Raw genomic sequence first — 19,348 nt, forward strand, 5'->3', positions numbered from 1 at the left:
CATGATTTGGAGCAAATGATTTTTTTGCATTTTAATTATTAATAATAGGAGCAATTAAAGTTTTTTTTAAATGTTTAAACTGTACCTGTTGAAAAGCTCTCTCTGCTTGACGGTCTGAATCAATAACTTGTCTCTCCAACTGCTGCATCTATAGGACAAGGGAGGAGAAATTAAACATTAAATTCCCAATCCTCTTCTAGAAATGGGCTAAAAAAATTCCTTAAGCTCAAACCATGTCATAAATTGACTTAAAAGTATATAATATGATTTATCATATGTTAAAATGTCTAAAATAAACTTATTTAAGATTATTTCTAGATTCTAAAGAGTTTTGAATAAATACAAAGTCAAATTATTATTCAGTTTTTTATAAACAATTTTTTAAATTACCATTTAACAATAATAACAGCTGACATTTTTAAGAGTCATAAACCTTTAAATACAATTTTTTCACATGATTCTAACAACAATTCTGTGAGGTGGGTACTATAGGCATTATTATCCCCATTTTACGAATGAGAAAACTGAGGCTCAGAGAGGCTAAATGACTTATCCATGGTCACAGAGTTAGTGACAGAAGTAGGACTTGAACTTGAGTCTTTCCTGATTTCACACTAGATAACCTTGATGGGGAAGAGGGTTAAGGAGTATACTTCTACTCTTCACCAATGTAACTCCTGAGCTCCCATTAGTGTGTTTCTCATTTAACAAATCAGTCAAGTTGACACCATTAACTCTTAATAAGAACCATTTACTGAACAGAGGGCAGTACAAGAATAATTAAAACGTAAGATTGCAGAAATAAACCTGGGAGGGGGCAGCTAGGTGGTACAGCAGATAGAGCACCGGCCCTGGAGTCAGGAGGACCTGAGTTCAAATCAGGCCTCAGACACTTGACACTTACTAGCTGTGTGACCTGGGCAAGTCACTTAACCCCCATTGCCTCAAAAAAAAAAAAAAAAGAAATAAACTTAGGACATACTTGCTCACCAATACTCACAGTGACCATGAAGAAAAATGGGCATAAAATTACAAAACCATAACATGGAGGTACATGAGTAGTGAATATATATTTGCAATGCAACTCACAAGTCTAGACTATGAGTCTTGATGTCTATTGTCCCATTCAGGAACAGTCTACACAACAGTTGCGCATAGGTGGGGTTACTCCTCTTCCCAAGCTCTGTTCTCCTACTGGGAAGGGCAGCTCCTCAGCTGATTGCTACCTGTCACTGTTTTTCTGTACTCCTGAGGTAGCATTAAGTTCATTCAGCAAAACGGAACTCTCAACCAGGGATCTGCAAAACTTTCCCACAGCCAGGCTGAGCTTTGAAGAGTTTCCACTTCTCAGGCAGTAGGTAGCAATGCAAAGAAAGGTAAAAGTAAAATCTTTTCTCTCCAAATCTCTCTGCCCAGCAGTACAGCTTTTCCTCCAACCCATTCTGTCCAATAGTAGATGAAAGAATAGATTCTTAAGTTCTGTTTCTTTGATCCAGCTCTGGGAGCTCTTTTCAAATCCATGTGGAGGTGATAGTAGTCAACCATATTCTGGGGACCCAACCTGGGAGTTCAAGTGTCCGTTTGGAGGAGTGAGCCTAGAGCAGGTGCTCCATTTACACTGGTTAACCTCTACTGAAGCCATCACCTGAGGATTCTAGGGAGAGGAATTTCTTCTCCAGCATTCAAGACTTTTTACCACTTTTCATTCTCTGGAAGGAGACCTTTCCCCATCTTCTCCACTGTAGTTTAGCATAGCACCCAACTTTACTACATTATGAGGAGAACTGAGTATACAAATTATAGTGAACAGAGGTAACTTACAGAGACTCTTTCATGTTACTCAGTTCAGGATTAAGGCATTATGGCGTTCTCAGGGCTCTGCCCTCAGAAAGTTTCTGACTGATCGCTGTTCACCTTCTGGGCTAAGCTCCCATCTTGGTTTGTCTCTCCCAGTCTCCATTCTCTATGGTAGCTTTTTACATTTATTCCTGATGGGCCTTGATCTTGAGTCAGTCAGACAATAAACATTTATTAAGCACCTGCTAGGTGATAGGGGCTAAAGAAACAAACAGACAAACAAACAAAAAGACACAAGACAGTCACTGCCCTCAACTAACTCACAGTCTAATCGGAAAGACAACCTAGAAACAACTCCATATAAACAAGATGTAGACAGGATAAATTGGAGATAATCAACAAAGGCAAAGCAATAGCATTAAGGAGATTTGGAAAAGCCTTCTTGTAAAAGGTTGGATTTTAATTGAGACTTCAGGGAACCCAAGAGGCAGATTTGAGGAGAGAAAGAATTCCAGGCACGAGAGACAGCTAGTGAAAATGAGTCATGAGATGGAGTGTCTTGTGAAAGGAACAGCTAGGAAACCACTGTTGCAAGCTTCTTCCTAGCAGAAGATTTCTTTGCTGTACTTAGTGGTGTCAAAGAGCAGTATGTTAGTGAAAGTTTAACAACTGACTCTCAAAAAAAAGAGTATGACACGTGTTTAACTTTTAATCTGCATTCTTAACATTCTCTCCATCTCTTTGTGAAGTCTAGAGAATCAACTAAACAACAAACCAAGCCCTAATTTGTAGCAAGGTATAAATGCTCACACTGAAAATTGAACAGTCAGCTCTCATCCGCTTGTATGATCTGGTTCCAGCACTCTCCTGCGTCTGTCCCTTGTGCTTGGTGGCCTCCAAGCTGCTAACCTCGGACATCTGACTGCTCTGGGAAGCAGATGGAAGTTCAAACACATCTCTCATTCTGATTTGCAGAGATAGGACTACAATTTTAGGAAAGCCCCAGTTATGATTCATTTCACTCCCAGCTCTCTGGCTCTCTCTTCCATAACTTCACCAACTGACTTGCTGCGTCTCATTTACCCCTTCCTCCCCATCCCACCCAGTTCTGAAATCATGAACCATGATCAAATCAACTCTGTTGCAGCTCCTGGATGGAGTGTGTCAGAGACTCTCCTGTGGCTCCAGTTACCACCACTGTAGCTTTCTAGAGCAAAGCTTTCTTCCCTAGCCACTCCTCCCCATTGTCTTCATTAGAAAGTAAGCTCCTTGAGGGCTAGGGCTGGCTTTGCTTTTCCTAGCATTGAGGACAGAGCAAGCATATACAAGGTCCTTAATAAGTCTTCTCGTTCATTCATTTGTTCATGTAAATTATGACATACTTTGCTAGCCAATGAATCAAATATTTTATTCCTAAAATATCTGAAAGGTTGTCATATGAACAAAGAATTTGCCTCACTCGGCTTGGCCCCTGGGCTTTAAGTAATCACTATTTCTTAAATCTTCAAGAGGCACTTGTATGACTATTGGGGGCAAGGCATGTCTAATAGAAAGAACTCATGGTTCACATAGGTGCTAGGTATTGAAATCTGAATGATGTCCAATCCCATTGGCAGTATGCTTGCCATCCTGACCACCTCTTTTGTTTATTTGAACAAGGTTATGTCCTTGGGGCCTGTATTGAAGGGCGTGTTCTCCAAGACCACTTCTAAGACCTGATCCAACTTTTTGATCTTATGAGTCTATGAATCAGCAAGTTATTGCCTTCTTACCAACAAATAAGTTGATATGTATAATGTTAAATGGCGATAAAGAGAAAAAAGATAACCATATAAAATCTAGAGAACGAAAGAAAAGAGAAATGCTTGAACAGCTACTAATCAAAATGGGCCTCCTTAATATTTTTCCCAAAGTACAGCCACAGAAATGACCCAATACTAAATGTTTTCTGTCTCACAGAAACCTAATTAAATTCAAATCCCACAACAATGAATAGGCCTAAAGGTCCAGGAATAGAAGCCTTAAGTAATTTTTTCTAATATAAACTTTTTGTTCCAAAAAAAAAAAAAAGATATGATTACAAGAATTCCTCTCCTATTAGCCTACAAAGTTCACTTAAGAGCTTCTGAATACACTTGAGAAATGTCCAAATTGTTTGAAGTTACGCAAAAGGATAATGAAGCTCTAACTCACAATTAATTGGAAATCCAAATTTTCAGCATTTAGCAGTAACCACATAAAAGGTCATTATTTTCATTTTAAGTTCCAAAGACCAAAAGAGAGAGGGGATGTGGAGGAGAACATCTTAATCTGTGGGTTTGTTTTGCTTCACTATGCAAATTTGTTACTAGGGCATTTTTCTCTTCCTCTCTTTCTTTCTTTCTTTCTTTCTTTCTTTCTTTCTTTCTTTCTTTCTTTCTTTCCTTCTTTCCTTCCTTCCTTTCCTTCATTCCATCATTCTTTCCTTCCTTTCTTCCTTCCTTTCCTTATTTTTTTTCTTTTCCCCAGCAGGGAATAAGGAAGGTGAGAGAGAGAATTGGTCATTGAAAAAATACAATGTAACTTTTTAAAAGTAGGATATTTAAAAAACTTACTGTGATAACAGTTAATACTACATATATGTGAATTATATTATATAGCTCTCATTTCAGATATTCCCTCCTGATTAAAAGGTCCAGGTACATTTGTGAAGATGTTTCATTTTCTGACTCATCTCACCTCATGGTATCAAAGAGTTGGTCGGCCTCTCCATGGCCATCTTATCAATGAATCTGCTACTATAAAGCATGGAATTGTCTAGCCTTTGCTTGGAGACCTCCAGTGAGGAGGAATTAGTATTTCTCAAGACAACCCCTTCCCCCTAGTTCTGCCCTCCAGAAACAAACAAATGCCTCTTCCACATAGGAGTCCTTGAAATGCTAGGAAATTACTTTTCCTCTTGAGGCTAAACATTCCCATTTCTTCTAGGACTCATATGACATGATGTTAAGGCCCTTCAACTTTATGGTTGCCTTTCTTTGCCTGCCCTCCTGCTTATCAACGTCCTTCCTAAAATATGTTGCCCAGAACAGAACACAGCCCCCTAGATATGGTCTACCAGAACAGAGAAGAATAGGAATACTGCCACCTTAGTCCTGGAAACCATGCCTCTCAATACGACATAGTTTATTTAGCAACAAGCAGCAAGGCGGTACAGTGTGGAACTTGGAATCAGGAAGACCTGGATTCAAATCCTATCTCAGATACTTTTTAGCTTGGGCAAATCACCAAGTCTCTCTGCCTCAGTTTCATCATCTGTAAAATGAGGGTAAAACCAGTATCTACTTCCCAGGGTTATTGTGAGGATCAAATACATGTAAAGGGCTTTGCAAATCTTAAAGCACTATGTAAATGCAGTTGTTATTGTTGTTATTACAACAATAATAATATTATTATGAGGCAGCTGGATAGTACAGTCAATGGAGCACTGGGCCTAGAATCAAGAAGATCTGATTTCAAATTTGGCCTCAGCCACATGCTAGCTATGTGATCCTGGGCAAGTCACTTAACCTCTGTTTACCTCAGTTTCCTCATCTATAAAATGGGGATAATGATAGTACCTACCTCCCAGGGTTATTGTGAGGATTAAATGAGACAGTGATTGTAAAACACTTAGTACAGTGCTTGACCCATAGTAAGCACTATGTAAATGTTATTACTACTACCACATCATATTGTTGAGTCATATTGAATGAATGAATGAAAAAGCATTTATTAAGCTCATATATTGATCTTATAGTCCAGTATCATGACTGCCACCCCCCAATCTTTTTCAGGCAAATTGATATCTAACCAAGCCAGCCCCTGCCCTCAAGGAGCTTACTTTCTAATGAAGAAGGCAACACACGTGAGGAGGAGTGGCTAGGGAAGAAAGCTTTGTTCTAGAAAGCTACAGTGGTGGTAACTGGGGCCATAGGAGAGTCTCTGACACACTCCATCCAGGAGCTGCAACTGAGTTGGTTTGATCATGGTTCATGGTTTCAGAACTGGATGGGATGGGGAGGAAAGGGTAAATGAGATGCAGCAAGTCAGTTGGCGAAGTTATGGAAGAGAGAGCCAGAGAGCTGGGAGTGAAATGAATCATAACTGGGGCTTTCCTAAAATTGTAGTCCTATCTCTGCAAATCAGAATGAGAGATATGTTTGAGCTTCCATCTGCTTCCCAGAGCAGTCAGATGTCCGAGGTTAGCAGCTTGGAGGCCACCAAGCACAAGGGACAGAAGCAGGAGAGTGCTGGAACCAGCTCATACAAGCTGATGAGAGCTGACTATTCAATTTTCAGTGTGAGCATTTATACCTTGCTACAAATTAGGGCTTGGTTTGTTGTTTAGTTGATTCTCTAGACTTCACAAAGGGATGGAGAAAATGTATAGTTAAACACGTGTCATACTTCTTTTTTTTTTGAGATTCACTTGTTAAATATTCACTAATACACTGCTCTTTGACAGCACTAAGTGCAGTGATTGACTATCTTCCATTTAAGGTAGTGGTCCTCCTAACTGTATGTATATATACTTAGTATCACCAAGAGTCACTTGACTACTGAATGTAAATACATATTTGAATGCAAAAATGTGTGGTTCTTCTGAAGAACTGCTGTGATAGAAACATACATGACTGAAAAGATAATGTGAGTTTTATTGATCGAGAAGTTGCCCTTCCTGAATCCCCTCTCGCCATTTGTTGTCTGGATGATTCATGTAGTTGTCAGTTTGGTGGAATTCAATTCAACCCAACAAACGCTATGTCCCACGGGTCATTTCAAAGGGGCTATGGTGACCCTTGCTAGCACATAGTAGGTGCTTAATAAATGTCTACTGATTTCGATTTGATGTTTGATAGAATGCCTTCTCTATTTTTGAGAACAGTTGAAAGAGAGGGAGAGATGGACAGAGAAACAGGAGGGAGAGACAGAGAGAGAGGGAAAGAGAAAGAGAAGAAAGAGACAGAGAGAGATAGAGAGAGACACGTTGCTAGATGGACAGATAAATAGATAGATAGATAGGCAGATAGATGGATAGATACCTGATAGAATTAACTTGTAAATCTTCATGAATGTGGTAAAAATTTTTTTCCAATGTGAGATTATTTATGACATTCAATTTCTCTTTCTGAATTTTAATTAATCTATTTCCTCTTTTGTTAATGTTGGTATTTTATATTTTTATAGCTATTTATCCAACTTTTTGTTTTTGTTGCCATATATAAATCTAATCTCAGACAGTTATTAGTTGTATGACTCTTGGTAAGTCATTTAACATCAGTCTCAGTTTTTCTCATCTGTAAAATGGAGATAATAATAGCACCTATTTCCTAGGGTTGTTGTGAAGGAGAAATTATATAGCAATGATAATAGCTAGCATTTATAGCATGTAAACCTTAAAACACAATATAAATGCTAGCTACTATTATTGTTATATAATTTGATACAATAATATATCATAATTTTTATTTTCTCTCCTCTTACTGATAACTTTTCACTTTTCATTTTGTTAATTTGGATTTAGTATTTTTTAAAAATCAAATTATCTAATTGTTTATTAATACTGTTGTTCTAAATTATACTATAATGAAATGTTTCCTGTCCTGAGTCTGAAACGTAGGAGTTAATCCTTCATTTCAGGTTAGGCTTTTTATTTCTAATGCCTCTGAAAGTTCTACTGCTAAAACTGATGCCGGTTGGCCTGGAATAGTCTTGGCAAATGTCCCTGCATCTGTGTTCTGCTGAAGCAATCTTTCAAATAAGAAACAAGCAATTAGTGCTGTATTTCAGGTTAGTCTTTCTTCCTAAAACAAATTCTAAAAGAAAACAGACTAACATTCAACTTAGACAGACCTCAAGGCCACCGAATATTGTATTTTAACCATCAACTGAATCTTCTTGAGTGGTTTAATCACAAATCTTTATCTTCCCTACCCAGGTGTTTTCTTTCTTAGAATTATGGATTTAGAGTAGGAAGGGACCATAGACATTATCTAGGTCAGCCTCTTCAATTCATAAATGAGTAAACTGAAGCCCAGTGAAATGAGTTGGCCATACAGGAAGAGGTGGGATTTGAATTGAAGTCCTTTAGCTACAAATCCAGAACTCTTTCTACTGAACCACACTGACTTCCCATGTTTCATACTTGCCCTCTATTAGTTGATAAACATTTACTATGTACAGACAATCTGTATAAAATATACACTAGAAATAATCAACAGAAGAAAGGCCCTAAAATTAAGGGGATTAGGAAAGGATTTTTGTAGAAGGTGGGATTTTATCTGGGACTTAAAGGAAGCCAGGATGCCAAAAGTCAGATATGAGGAGGGAGAACATGGGGCACAGCCAGTGAAAATGCCTGGAGTTGGAAGATGGACTGTCTTGATTGAGGAGCAGTAAGGAGGCCAGAAGAGTATATAGGGGTAGGGGTAGGGATAGTGTGAGATGTAAGAAGACTGGAAAGGTGGAGCCAGGGCAGGTTATAAAGGCTCTGAAGGCAAAAAGAGGATTTGATATTTTATCCCAGTGGTAATAAGAAGCCACTGGAGTTGACTGAGGAGGTAGGGGGTGACAAGGTCAGACCTACACTTTAGGAAGATCACTTTGACAGTTATGCTTAGCACAGTGCCTGGAACACAGGAGATGCTTAATAAATATCTACGGATTTGATGTTTGATAGAATGCCCTCTTGTTTTTGAAAATAGTTGAGAGAGGGAGAAATAGAGAAACAAAAGGAGGGAGAGAGAAAAAAGAGGGAGAAGATAGGGAGAAAGGAGGAGGAGAGAAAAAGAGGGAGAGAGAAAAGAGAGAAGAGGAGAGAGAAGGACAAGGGGGAGAGAGAAAAGGGGGCAGAAAGAAAGAGAAAAGAGGGAAGAGGAGAGAGAGAAAAGAGAGAGAGAGAAAAGAGGGAGAGAGAAAGAAGGAAAGAGAGAAAGAAAAGAGGGAGAGAAAGGGAAAAACTTATGGCAGGCAGGAGAATGTTTTACATTGTTTAAAGTGGGGGTAAAACCATATGCTAATTTATCCATATTTTCTCAACTAGTGATTTATGATGACATGAATATGTAAGATGATCTGAGAAATCCTGGAGCTGAAAGTTCAGTCTGTGGCCATAGAACAGAGAGAATGAAGCTAATTGACTAGCTTTTCAAGACCTGTACCTTCCACTTGGGCTTCATTAGCACCATACACTAATCAAGTGAATTCTATAATTATAATTATATATATATAAAATATATTTATATATAATAGATATAATTACTATAGAAATTAACAATGTCAGTATAAGTATTGTATAACCCTGTCATGGCTCTCATTACTACATGGATTAATGTGTAGTAGAAATAGAATTGAACTGGGCATTGGGGAGTCCTGGGTTCTAGTCTTAGCTCTGTTACCACCTAGCTATGTGACTTTGACAAGTTGTAACTTAGAAGGCAAGGTTTAATCACATTCTCTATTATAACAATATAAATATTAGAATAGGATCACCTAATTGGTAATCCTATTGGAATAGGATTATCACCTAAGTGCTAAATTCTGTTCTTCCTCTCATTTTTCTAGTAATTTGACTCTTATAATTGGGATGTATTTCTTACTTTCCTAAAGATTTGAAACTTTCCATCATGGATTATGTTTCTAGATTCAATTCAATTCAATTCAATAAGAATTTATTGAGTGCTTACTATATTTATGACATTGGACTGGGGATACAGTGGCAAAAATGAAAAATCATCCTTGTAACCAATCCTGCTGGGGGAGGATTACAAGATTTAGACAGACATTACTAGTGTGACCCTGGGCAAGTCACTTACCCCATCTTTACCTAAGCTTCCTCATCTGTAAAAGGGGAATTGTAGTGAGGATCAAATGAAATAACACGTAATTATATCAAGCGTTTGGTCTGAGGCCGGATTTGAACTCAGATCCTCCTAACTTCAGGGCCAGAGCTCTATTCACTGCACCACCTAGCTGCCTCCTAGAAGTCCTTTCAAAAGCAATCCTGACAGTAGTTAAAAACATAGTGAAATTAATTAACTTCCCTCAACCTCTAATTTCACTTAATGTCATAGGACTTTATATTTCTTTATGAATTTATAATACTCCAATTTAAATATATTTATCCTATGTTATATCTATCTATATGTTTTATTCTTCTGTAAATTCCTTGAGGGCAGGAGCTATGCCTTATTTATCTTTGTACCTTCTGCAGCAAGAGGTTACAGAATACAGGATGCTAGAAGTGGGACATCCTTAATTCAAGACCTTCATTTTATAGATGAAGAATCTGAAACTGACAAAGGTGAGGTGACTTGAACAAGGTCATCAACCAACTAGTGAGTAACAGAGCCAGGACTGGAATCCAAATCTTCTGATTGGTACCAGTGTTCTTTTTTAAAAAGTCCTGCTAATGTCTCCTTCCCTCCCCCATAACAAAGTCATTTCCAACATACCCTTTTATCTCCTTTATAACAAAAGAAAACAATGAAACAAAATGGATTAGCACAACAACTGCATCTAATGGCATATGGGATGTTACATATCCATCGCTTTTCACTTCCTGACTAAGAAAAAGGAAATGTATTTCTTCGCCTCTCTTTTGAGACCAAGACTGATCAGTCCATTCATTCTGAGATCAGCTGCCATATTTTTTTTGAGTCATTGAATAGATTCCTTTCTTGGTTCTGCTTTCTTGACTCCGCATCAGTTCATACAAATCTTCCCATGCTTCTCTGAATTCCTCAGATTTGTTGTTTCTCATTATGCAATATCCTGTTACATTTATTTACCACAGTTGATGGCAACTCATTTTGTTCCTAGTCTTTTGGTACAACAAAAAGTGTCCTATGAGTATTACAAGCTAGGGTGTTGTTCTGTGACATAGAATTCCACTGTTCCTAGACTACAGAAGACTGCCTGATGTCAAATTTGAACTCAGATCTTCCTGACCCTAGGCCTAGCACTGTACCACTCATTGTGGTTGCTCATCCCCTCAACCAAGCGGTCAAATAGTAAACAGGCCTGAACTCCAATCTTCTAGGATTTAGAGAAGAAGGGAGCTTCTGAACAGCGCTACTCTTGGGGTTCCTTCTATAATAGCTCCAAGTTCTGGCACCCACACTTTTGAAAAAGGGGGAATGTCTAGATATCTCTAATATCTTAGAGAGAAGATGACCACAGAATCTATCCATATAGTGAGAGAATGGGGCATTCTTACAGGTAGTTGATGGCATACTCAAGAAAATCTGAGTTCAAATCTGACCTCACACACTAACTAGCTAAGTGACTCTGGACAAAAGTCACTTAACCTCTATTTGCCTCAGTAACATGGGGATAATAGCAACTACTTCACAGGAATGTTGTGAAGATCAAATGAAACAATATTTGTAAAAAGCCCTTAGCACAGTGCCTGGCAAACAGCAGGTGCTATAGAAATGCTTATTCTCTTCCCTTTACCTCTTGAGCAGTGATAGCCTCTTAAGGAGAAGAGCAGAATTCACATGATCCTATAATTAGATGAATAGCAAGGAACTAAGACATGATACAGAGGAGAAAATGTTTGGACTTTGCCCCTCTAGGACCATTTTCCTACTGTTATTTAGTACAAGTCAGAGTACAAGTCAGGTGAAAAGGAATACTTCTCTGGCAACCCCGAATTTGTTTCCCTTCAGAGGGGAGTCCAAACCATAGGGTGGTAATATGAGTCTGGGGAAAAGGTGGGATTCATTAGAGAGGGAGAATTGTATTGAGTGTCTATATACTTCTGTGGGTTCTTTCTATGTTTTCTTCATGGAGGAAGGGGGAGAAATAAAGGCTGTCCTGTCCCTGAGATTTAGTGTTTCCTTAAGCATTTGCACAGAATTTGAGAACCCTTTTACCTACATCTGGGAAGACCTATACACGAGCTATGTGGAGGTTGCATTCTGAGGTTTCCCCCAAGAGAAACCCTGGGCTCTGAGCACTTTCATTGGCTGGCTATCCCTCATGCTTGGAACACTCTCCCTCCTCTGCTCTTCCTCCTACCTCCTACTGCTCTTTCCTGGCTTCCTTTAAGCCTCAACTAAAATCCTACCTTCTATAGGAAGCCTTCCCCAACCCCTCTTAATTCCAGTGCTGCCCTTCTGGCTTTGTATATATTTGTTTTCCAGTTGTCTCCCCATTCGATTGCAAGCTCCTTGAGGGCACAGACTGTCTTTTGCCTCTTTTTGTATCCTCATAGCTTAATGCAGTGCCTGGCACATAGTAGGTGCTTAATAAATGTTTATTAATTGATTGATGGTATGAAAACAAGCCGAAGAATTGTTATTTTGAGGAGTTGCTCCTACAATTGAGCCCAGTCTTTCTAAGCCCAGAGTATGTGAACCCAAGCCATGCCCACTAACATGCAGGGGACCTTTCTTCTTGCCTTGACCTCCTTGGATAATATGTCTCTCAGCTTTTCTATCACACTAATATTGTCTTCCCTTCTAATACGATTTCTCTCTATATCCAGACTAATCTTCCCAATCTTCTCAAATTACATTACTCCCTTATTATCAAGTGAGATCATATGTATTATGCTTTGCAAACCTTAAAGAACTATATAAATATCAGGTATTATTAATATTAGTACAGCTAGTCAGTACAGTGGATAGAGTGCTGGTCCTAGAGTCAGGAAGACTTGTATCTTCCTGAGTTCAAATCTGGCCTCAGATATTTACTAGCTGTGTGACCCTGGGCAAAGTCACTTAATCCTGTTTGCCTCAGTTTCCTCATCTGTCAAATGAGCTGGAGAAGGAAATGACAAATCACTCTAGTATCTTTGCCAAGAAAACCCTAAATATGGTCATAAAGAGTCAGACACAACTGAAAAACGACTCAATAACAACAAACAAACAAACAAATTATTACTGTTGCTGTGTGAAACCTTCAATGGCTACCCATTACATATCAAATAAAATCTAAACTCCTTAATCTAGCCCACAAACTAGCCCCAATCTAATTTTCTGGATTTACTACTCACTAACTAACCAATTCACTGTATCCCTAATATACACTTAGCTTTCATAAGCTAAGGGCCTGTTTTTCCAAACTGTTTTGCTGTCTCTGCCAGTCAAAATCTCATCCCTCTTGCAAAGTCCAATTAAAGTTCCACCTCCTCCTCAAAGCTTTTTGGGGTCATCTAGATTCTAAACTGTTAGTTCTAAAGAGGTCTGGCACCCAGTCTTTGAATCACTTGTAGAACTGTTACTTAGGATCAGAGAATTTAGTTCTCTGAATTAGAATTAGAATTTAGAATTTAGGTAGAGGACATTTTACAGATGGGGAAACTGAGAAATTACTGTATATAGACTGTAGGAATACCACGTTTCTTAAATTATAATGGATTGGATTTGAAATGAACAGACCAGTTCAAATTCTGTTTCTGTTTACTGTGTGTTAACCTCTTTGGGATTTAGTTTCCTCATATGGAACCAGAAAGACGTAAGTTCAAATCCTGCCTCAGACAATTACATGAAAAATTAGGGGGATGGACTAAATTATTTCTAAAGTTCCTTTCTATTCTAAATCCTATGATCCTAAGGTATGGAAGACATTTTTTCCAAGATATTACTTTAAAAGCAAGAAGAGCTCTGTCAAAAGAAAATGATTTAATTTTTTGTAAAACATAGAATATCAAAAACAACACATGTTTGCCGTAGCTTTTATTGAAAGTTACCTATTAAAATGAAAAAGTCAGTCTATGGGACTTAGAAAGCAACACAGAATAAATGCATGTGTGTTAGTTTTTAATTTATTTGCTCAAATGCTAAGGATTTTATGTGAGTCTATTCCTTATTTTCTTTGTTGTTTTTGTTTGAAAGCTATTAAATTTATAATAACTTTTGACAATTAGTCTCAGAGTAATAAGGTTAGCATGAAAGACAATACTTCCTTCGTTATCCTTCAAAATAGAAAAATAACATTTCAAAGCCCTCAAGGAAGCAATCCAGGAAACATTCCTGTGAATTCTGACCTTCATTGTTTGCCCTACAATGTAACATTTGGATTGGTTCCACAACGATCCTTTTAGGGTATTACTGAAAAAAACTGCCTTAGATCTGACTAGACTAAAAAGTAAAGGGTTTTGTTATTTTTTAAAAATTCTCTTGCCCTCCCTCTGAGCAAAGGGAAAAATAATATGCTAAGCCAAAAGCAGCTTACACAAATAAAATGACTCAATGCAAACTTCCTCCTTTGACACATGGGATGATCATGGGCGTCAGTAACAGAGGTGGTACTTGCTTCCTCCCCACAATGACCACTGTATTCCCCCTCTACCTTCCCACAACTTCCTCTGGTCTATCACCCCCAAACCTGTCACTGTGGTATCCCTCCCCAGCACCATCTTTTCCCTTAAACACCACAATGATAAGAGTCTGACTTTCTAGGTAATGGGTGAGCTTCACCCAAGATGAAACTATGAACTATGCACTGATCCAGGACTGCTTGCCCCACAAGACCCTGAATTTACCCCCTGGCACAGTTGTCACTAATTCCAGCTCAGATAAAGACATCTGTAAACTGCAAGAGCCACTTCTGTGACAGATTTACAAAGTGAATCCTGCTGCTGTACTTAGATGAGGTTTCACTAGACAATGGTTCTCAGTCTGGGGTATGTAAACTTTTAAAAAATGTTTTTAATCATTTAAATTCATTAATTTAAATATTTAATTATTTCAATATAATTGATGTGCTTTTCAGTCCTGTGTATTTTATTCTTGGTATTTAAAAACATTATTCTGAGAAGGGGTCCATAGGCTTCAGAAGACTGTCACCATGACACCCAAAAACATTAAGAATCTCTCCACTAACCCTTCAGATTCCTCAATATTGCCTCCCCATTTAAGGACAAGTTCCTATTGGATAGGAATACAGAATCATCCTAGACAGCCCAGTAACAGAAAACATTCATTCTTGGGCGTCTTCAATTCTATGGTATAGCCTTATCTTAACCTCTGGCAAATCCCATACGCTGGAAGAAGATCTTTGGGCAGGATAATTCAGTGTACCCCAAGAGAAATAAAGAAATTCTCAGCTGCACAGTAAAACAATGCTGTTCTAACCACATTTAAAGCAGCATGTTAGGTGAGTTACATTGGTGCCAAAAAGAAAAATTCTCCATATTCTTCAACCTTGCTTTTTCACTGGAAATTAAACCCATAGGAAATAACATTTCACCTTAGCTTTAAAAAAGAAATTTGCCTTTTCCCCTCTGGCTCAAAAAATTAGCTGAGCATAATACATAGCATAGCAGGAAAACATCCACTTAGGTCTCAGCTTCCTGGTGGAGCCTGTATTTAGCATATGAGGGACATTTCCAACACCATTCCTTAAATTCCTGTAAAGACCTCTCCCACTTACAGAAGTTGCTTCTGCTTAAGACTTCAACAAGGCCTCTTTCTTCACAAGTTTCAGTATGTTTAGTAGTACTGATAGTTCCCCAAAAAATACACTCAACAAATCTATTTTTAAATGCCATGCAGTCTGTTCTTTGCACCTCTGAAATCTCTAGAAATGTAGGGTAGACATGAATATCATCTTCTCAAACTCAGGACTCAGTACCTAGAGATTTCAAAGTTCCTGCTAAAGAGAATAAAAAGATGTCTTTCTGCATTGATTTATAACTAAATTATTCCAAGTTGTCTTTCTGTACAATCATTATGGTTAGTCACAAAAAATAAAGGAGTGGAATGGGGAGAATGCTGAAAAAAAATATAATGGGTCATGAGGGGGAACTGCAGTAACTACGATTTCTAAGGACAAGAGTAAGATTCTATATGATTCTATCTAGAGGACAAGAATGAGATTCTATCTGATTAGGGACCAAGGTGGCATCACCAGAGGTAGGAAAGGAGAGGAAGAAGAAGCTAACTAGAAATAAATTCTACTATAAAGGTGGGAGGCCTCCAGAATTCTGGTTAGAAAGACTAAAACCAGCCCAGCTTCCCAAACCCACCCTCAGGACTGAGGATGACCTGAAATCAGTCCAGATTCCCAGGCACTGCTCCCACAGGGAACAGAACCACCGTAGAAGACGTAGGCCAGATGATTCTAACTCAAAACCAGAAATTTTAGGCGGGACCTGGCTGGCCTCAGGAATGCAATATCTGGCTTTGGATCACACACTTTCAAAAGTGGTGAGATCACGCATGCCTTGAAAAATATAAAGCACTCTCCAAATGTGTGATATTATTATTGCACACAGACACACTTATATGCAAAAACAACTCAGGCAGAAGGCACAGTTAGGTAGATAGAAGGTAGGTAGATAGAAAAGTAGGGATATGCTGGAGAGAAGTAGGAACATGGATGGGGGAGTGAGTGAGTGGACAGCAAAGAGTCAATAAGCAAAGAAGACAATTATAGAAAAATATGATCTTGGAATGGAGTATGTTTGATGGAAAATATTGTGTAAAGCCATATTCTCATTTTGGAAGTATTATTATTTACTAGGAAATCATGAGTAACATGGCAAAATTATCTAGTTTCCAATATACAAAATACACATGAATAATTCCAGTTCTTAAATCTGTCAACAGAATAAGGTCATGGAAATGGGGAAATATTTGTTTTACATTGCTCCCATTACTAGTTCTTGGATAAAGTTTAACACTGAACTATCTGATTACTTAATGATTAGTAATAAAAATTAATTTATGTAGTTCTGGAGTGTTGTGTTTTCCCCTAAACTTGTGATTTCATTAGTGTAGGAAATTCCAAATGAAGAAATCCCTTGTACGAACACAGATCAGTTACATGGGGCACTCAGATTTTAAGTCTCTAGCCCAGGGGCACATAGCCATTTTGTGTCAGAGGTAGAATTTGAACCCAGGTCTTCCTGACTCCTAGACAAGATCTCTAACCACTATGCCATGCTGCCTCTAGTTTTAGTTACTATAGTAAAAAAGAGTATACTTTCCTTTAGTCATATACAAGCCAGGTAGTAGGTAAACTCAATTTCCTACATAATTTGAATGATATTTGTCTTGTATTTCCTCTAGCATGGTGTAGCGGATAGAGAGCTTGTCTTCAGATCAAGAAGACCAGGTTTCACGTGCTGCCTTTGATATTAGCTGTGTGATCTTTAACAAGATGCTTCATTTCTCAGTGCCCCATGAAACGATCTAAGACTATAAGTTACAGAGAAGGTGCTGATCTGCACTGGGAGAGCAAGGTCTGCCCTCTGAGCTTCCACACAGATGAATTACAGGTCTCCTTAGGAGGGAAAAAAAATCTCCTAGTACCTGTCTATGGCTTCTTGTTCTTTGCTGGTTCACCATGATCTTTCTGACTCTCAACGTCTCCATCTCCAGTTACTTCTCTCTCTGTATTCTCTCCTTTGGGCTCAATTATCACCTCTACACAAGTTAAGTTTCAAATCTTTCCCTCCAGCCCCAATCTTTTCCCCTACCTCGTGTTGCATCTCAAGTTGCCTGTTTGACCTCTCAACCTATATGTTATCCCAGGACATCAATTTCATTATGTTAAAAATGGAATTTATCTTCCCCTACTAGACCTGCTACTACCCCTTCCAACTTTCCTACATCTACTGACGGCACCACCATCCATCCAGTTCCCTGGGCTTAAGACATTTGACTCTTCCCTCTCTCTCACCCTCCACATTCAATCAGTTTCCAGACTCTGTCAATTCTACTTCCACCATCTCTCTCACTGCCAGCCCCTCCTTGTACAAGGCAGAATGGTGGGAAGAGATGGACAAGAGTCCCACCAAGGAGAGTTCAGTCTCCGGTGGATTCTAATCTTCATCAGTGAAGGGAATACTTACATCATTCATAAAAGTAGAAGTTTCAAATTATAATTAATTTCAATTCAATAGATATTTATTGGTAAAACAGGTACTGGATACAAGACATTGTGCAAATAGTTGGGTAAATAAATATGAAAAATTATGCAGTTCTTGCCTGCCCTCAAGGAGCTTATAGTCTAAAAGGAAGTATATAACATGTATAGAGGAACCTAAGAGGAAGTATATAAGCATGATAGGAACAAAAGAACCATCTAGGAACATTTGAGAAGGAGGACAACAGTTTTGGCTTCATGGATCCAGGCTACATGGTGGAGGTATCACATGAGTTGTGAGGGGGTTGGGTGGGGAGAAGAGGTAGAGAAAGAGAAAGGGATGAGATGCTTATTTTAATCACAAAGAGGTAGATAATAAGATAATAATCTGAAACTGGAGATTTATTTTTTAAAAATATGTCACCAACATCTGGTTACTATTTGCCCCAAGATAAGTGATGTAACATTAGTTTTTCCAGCTACAAAATGGAAAACATAAAGTTATAGGCCACTACTGACATTTAAGCTGAGTACCATCTTAATAGGCCTCAAAATCCTTACTTTCATGGGTTCAAATTAATGGCAGAGAAACAAGCTCTTGGCCAGCAGTTGGAATGGGACTTGATGTCTTTTTTGTTATACAGGCCTAATATGGCTTGACCCATCTCAACAGGACCTAGAAGTGCTGACAATGAAGAAACAGTCTATAAACTTGTTATGCAACAACACCACAGGATTGTTTTAAGAATCAAATCCGATAATGACTGTAAAGTTCTTTGCAAACCTTAAAGTACTATGTATAGAAATGTTAGTTATTAACATTATATTAAGTAGTAAAGATTCAGAAATTGGCTATAAGCTCCTTTGATCACTTTTCCATATCAGTATAAGGTAATTATATCAGATTTAATATGATTCTTTCATGAATTTCAAACATTGATTTTGCAGAAAATTCCCACCATAAAATGAACACTGTGATGCCTGGGTAGGGCTTTCAGTAGAAACTCATTGTACTAAATCTGGTTTTAGTTAATAGGAAAATAACAGTATGGAAGGGAATAAGCACTTATAGAAAACCTACTTTGTCCCCATTTTACAGCTGATGAAACTGAGGCAGAGAGCAGTTAAATGAATTGCCCAGGGTCATGTAGCTGGTAAGTGCTTGAATTCAGGACTTCCTGACTCCAGACTCAGCACTCTACTCCCTGTGCTACCTCACTGCCATTTTGGTAATAAGTATAACTACTATAGAGTTAACTCTTACACACATATATCACTGATAGATGCTAAGATTCTACATCAATTCTAAAACAGATGAAAAACATTCTCTGTCAGGGGTTGTAGTTTTTGTTGAGTTTTTTAGCCGTGTCTGACTCTTTGTGACCCCATTTGAGGTTTTCTTGGCAAAGATACTGGAGTGGTTTGCTATTTCCTTCTCTAACTCATTTTACTGATGAGGAAACTGAGGCAAACAGGGTTAAGTGACTTGCCCAGGGTCACACAGCCAGGAAGTGTCCGAGGCCAGATTTGAACTCAGGAAGATGAGTCTTCCTGACTCCAGGCCCAGTGCTCTAGCGGCCTCATCAACTAATAATTTTGTATATTTGTTCAGTCATCTCTTTTGTAACTCCATGTGGGGTTTTCTTGGCAAAGATACTGGAGTGGTTTGCCATTTTCTTCTCCAGCTCACTTTACAGATGAGGAAACT

The 19,348-nt window shown here is 38.4% G+C and overlaps 1 protein-coding gene across 2 annotated transcripts in view; it reads right to left on the bottom strand.

The window, feature by feature from the left end:
* The window catches only part of PLEKHH2 (pleckstrin homology, MyTH4 and FERM domain containing H2), a 121,786-nt gene that overhangs the window by 88,497 nt on the left and 13,941 nt on the right, over positions 1-19,348 (bottom strand). For both annotated transcript variants that reach the window (XM_027865492.1, XM_027865491.1), the window contains exon 3: positions 86-148. In XM_027865492.1, coding sequence (XP_027721293.1) covers positions 86-148 — 63 coding nt within the window. The remainder of the gene's footprint in view (positions 1-85; positions 149-19,348) is intronic.

This window comes from Vombatus ursinus, unplaced genomic scaffold (assembly GCF_900497805.2).
Source record: "Vombatus ursinus unplaced genomic scaffold, bare-nosed wombat genome assembly UNPS02014778.1, whole genome shotgun sequence".
NCBI classification, from domain to species: Eukaryota; Metazoa; Chordata; class Mammalia; order Diprotodontia; family Vombatidae; genus Vombatus; species Vombatus ursinus.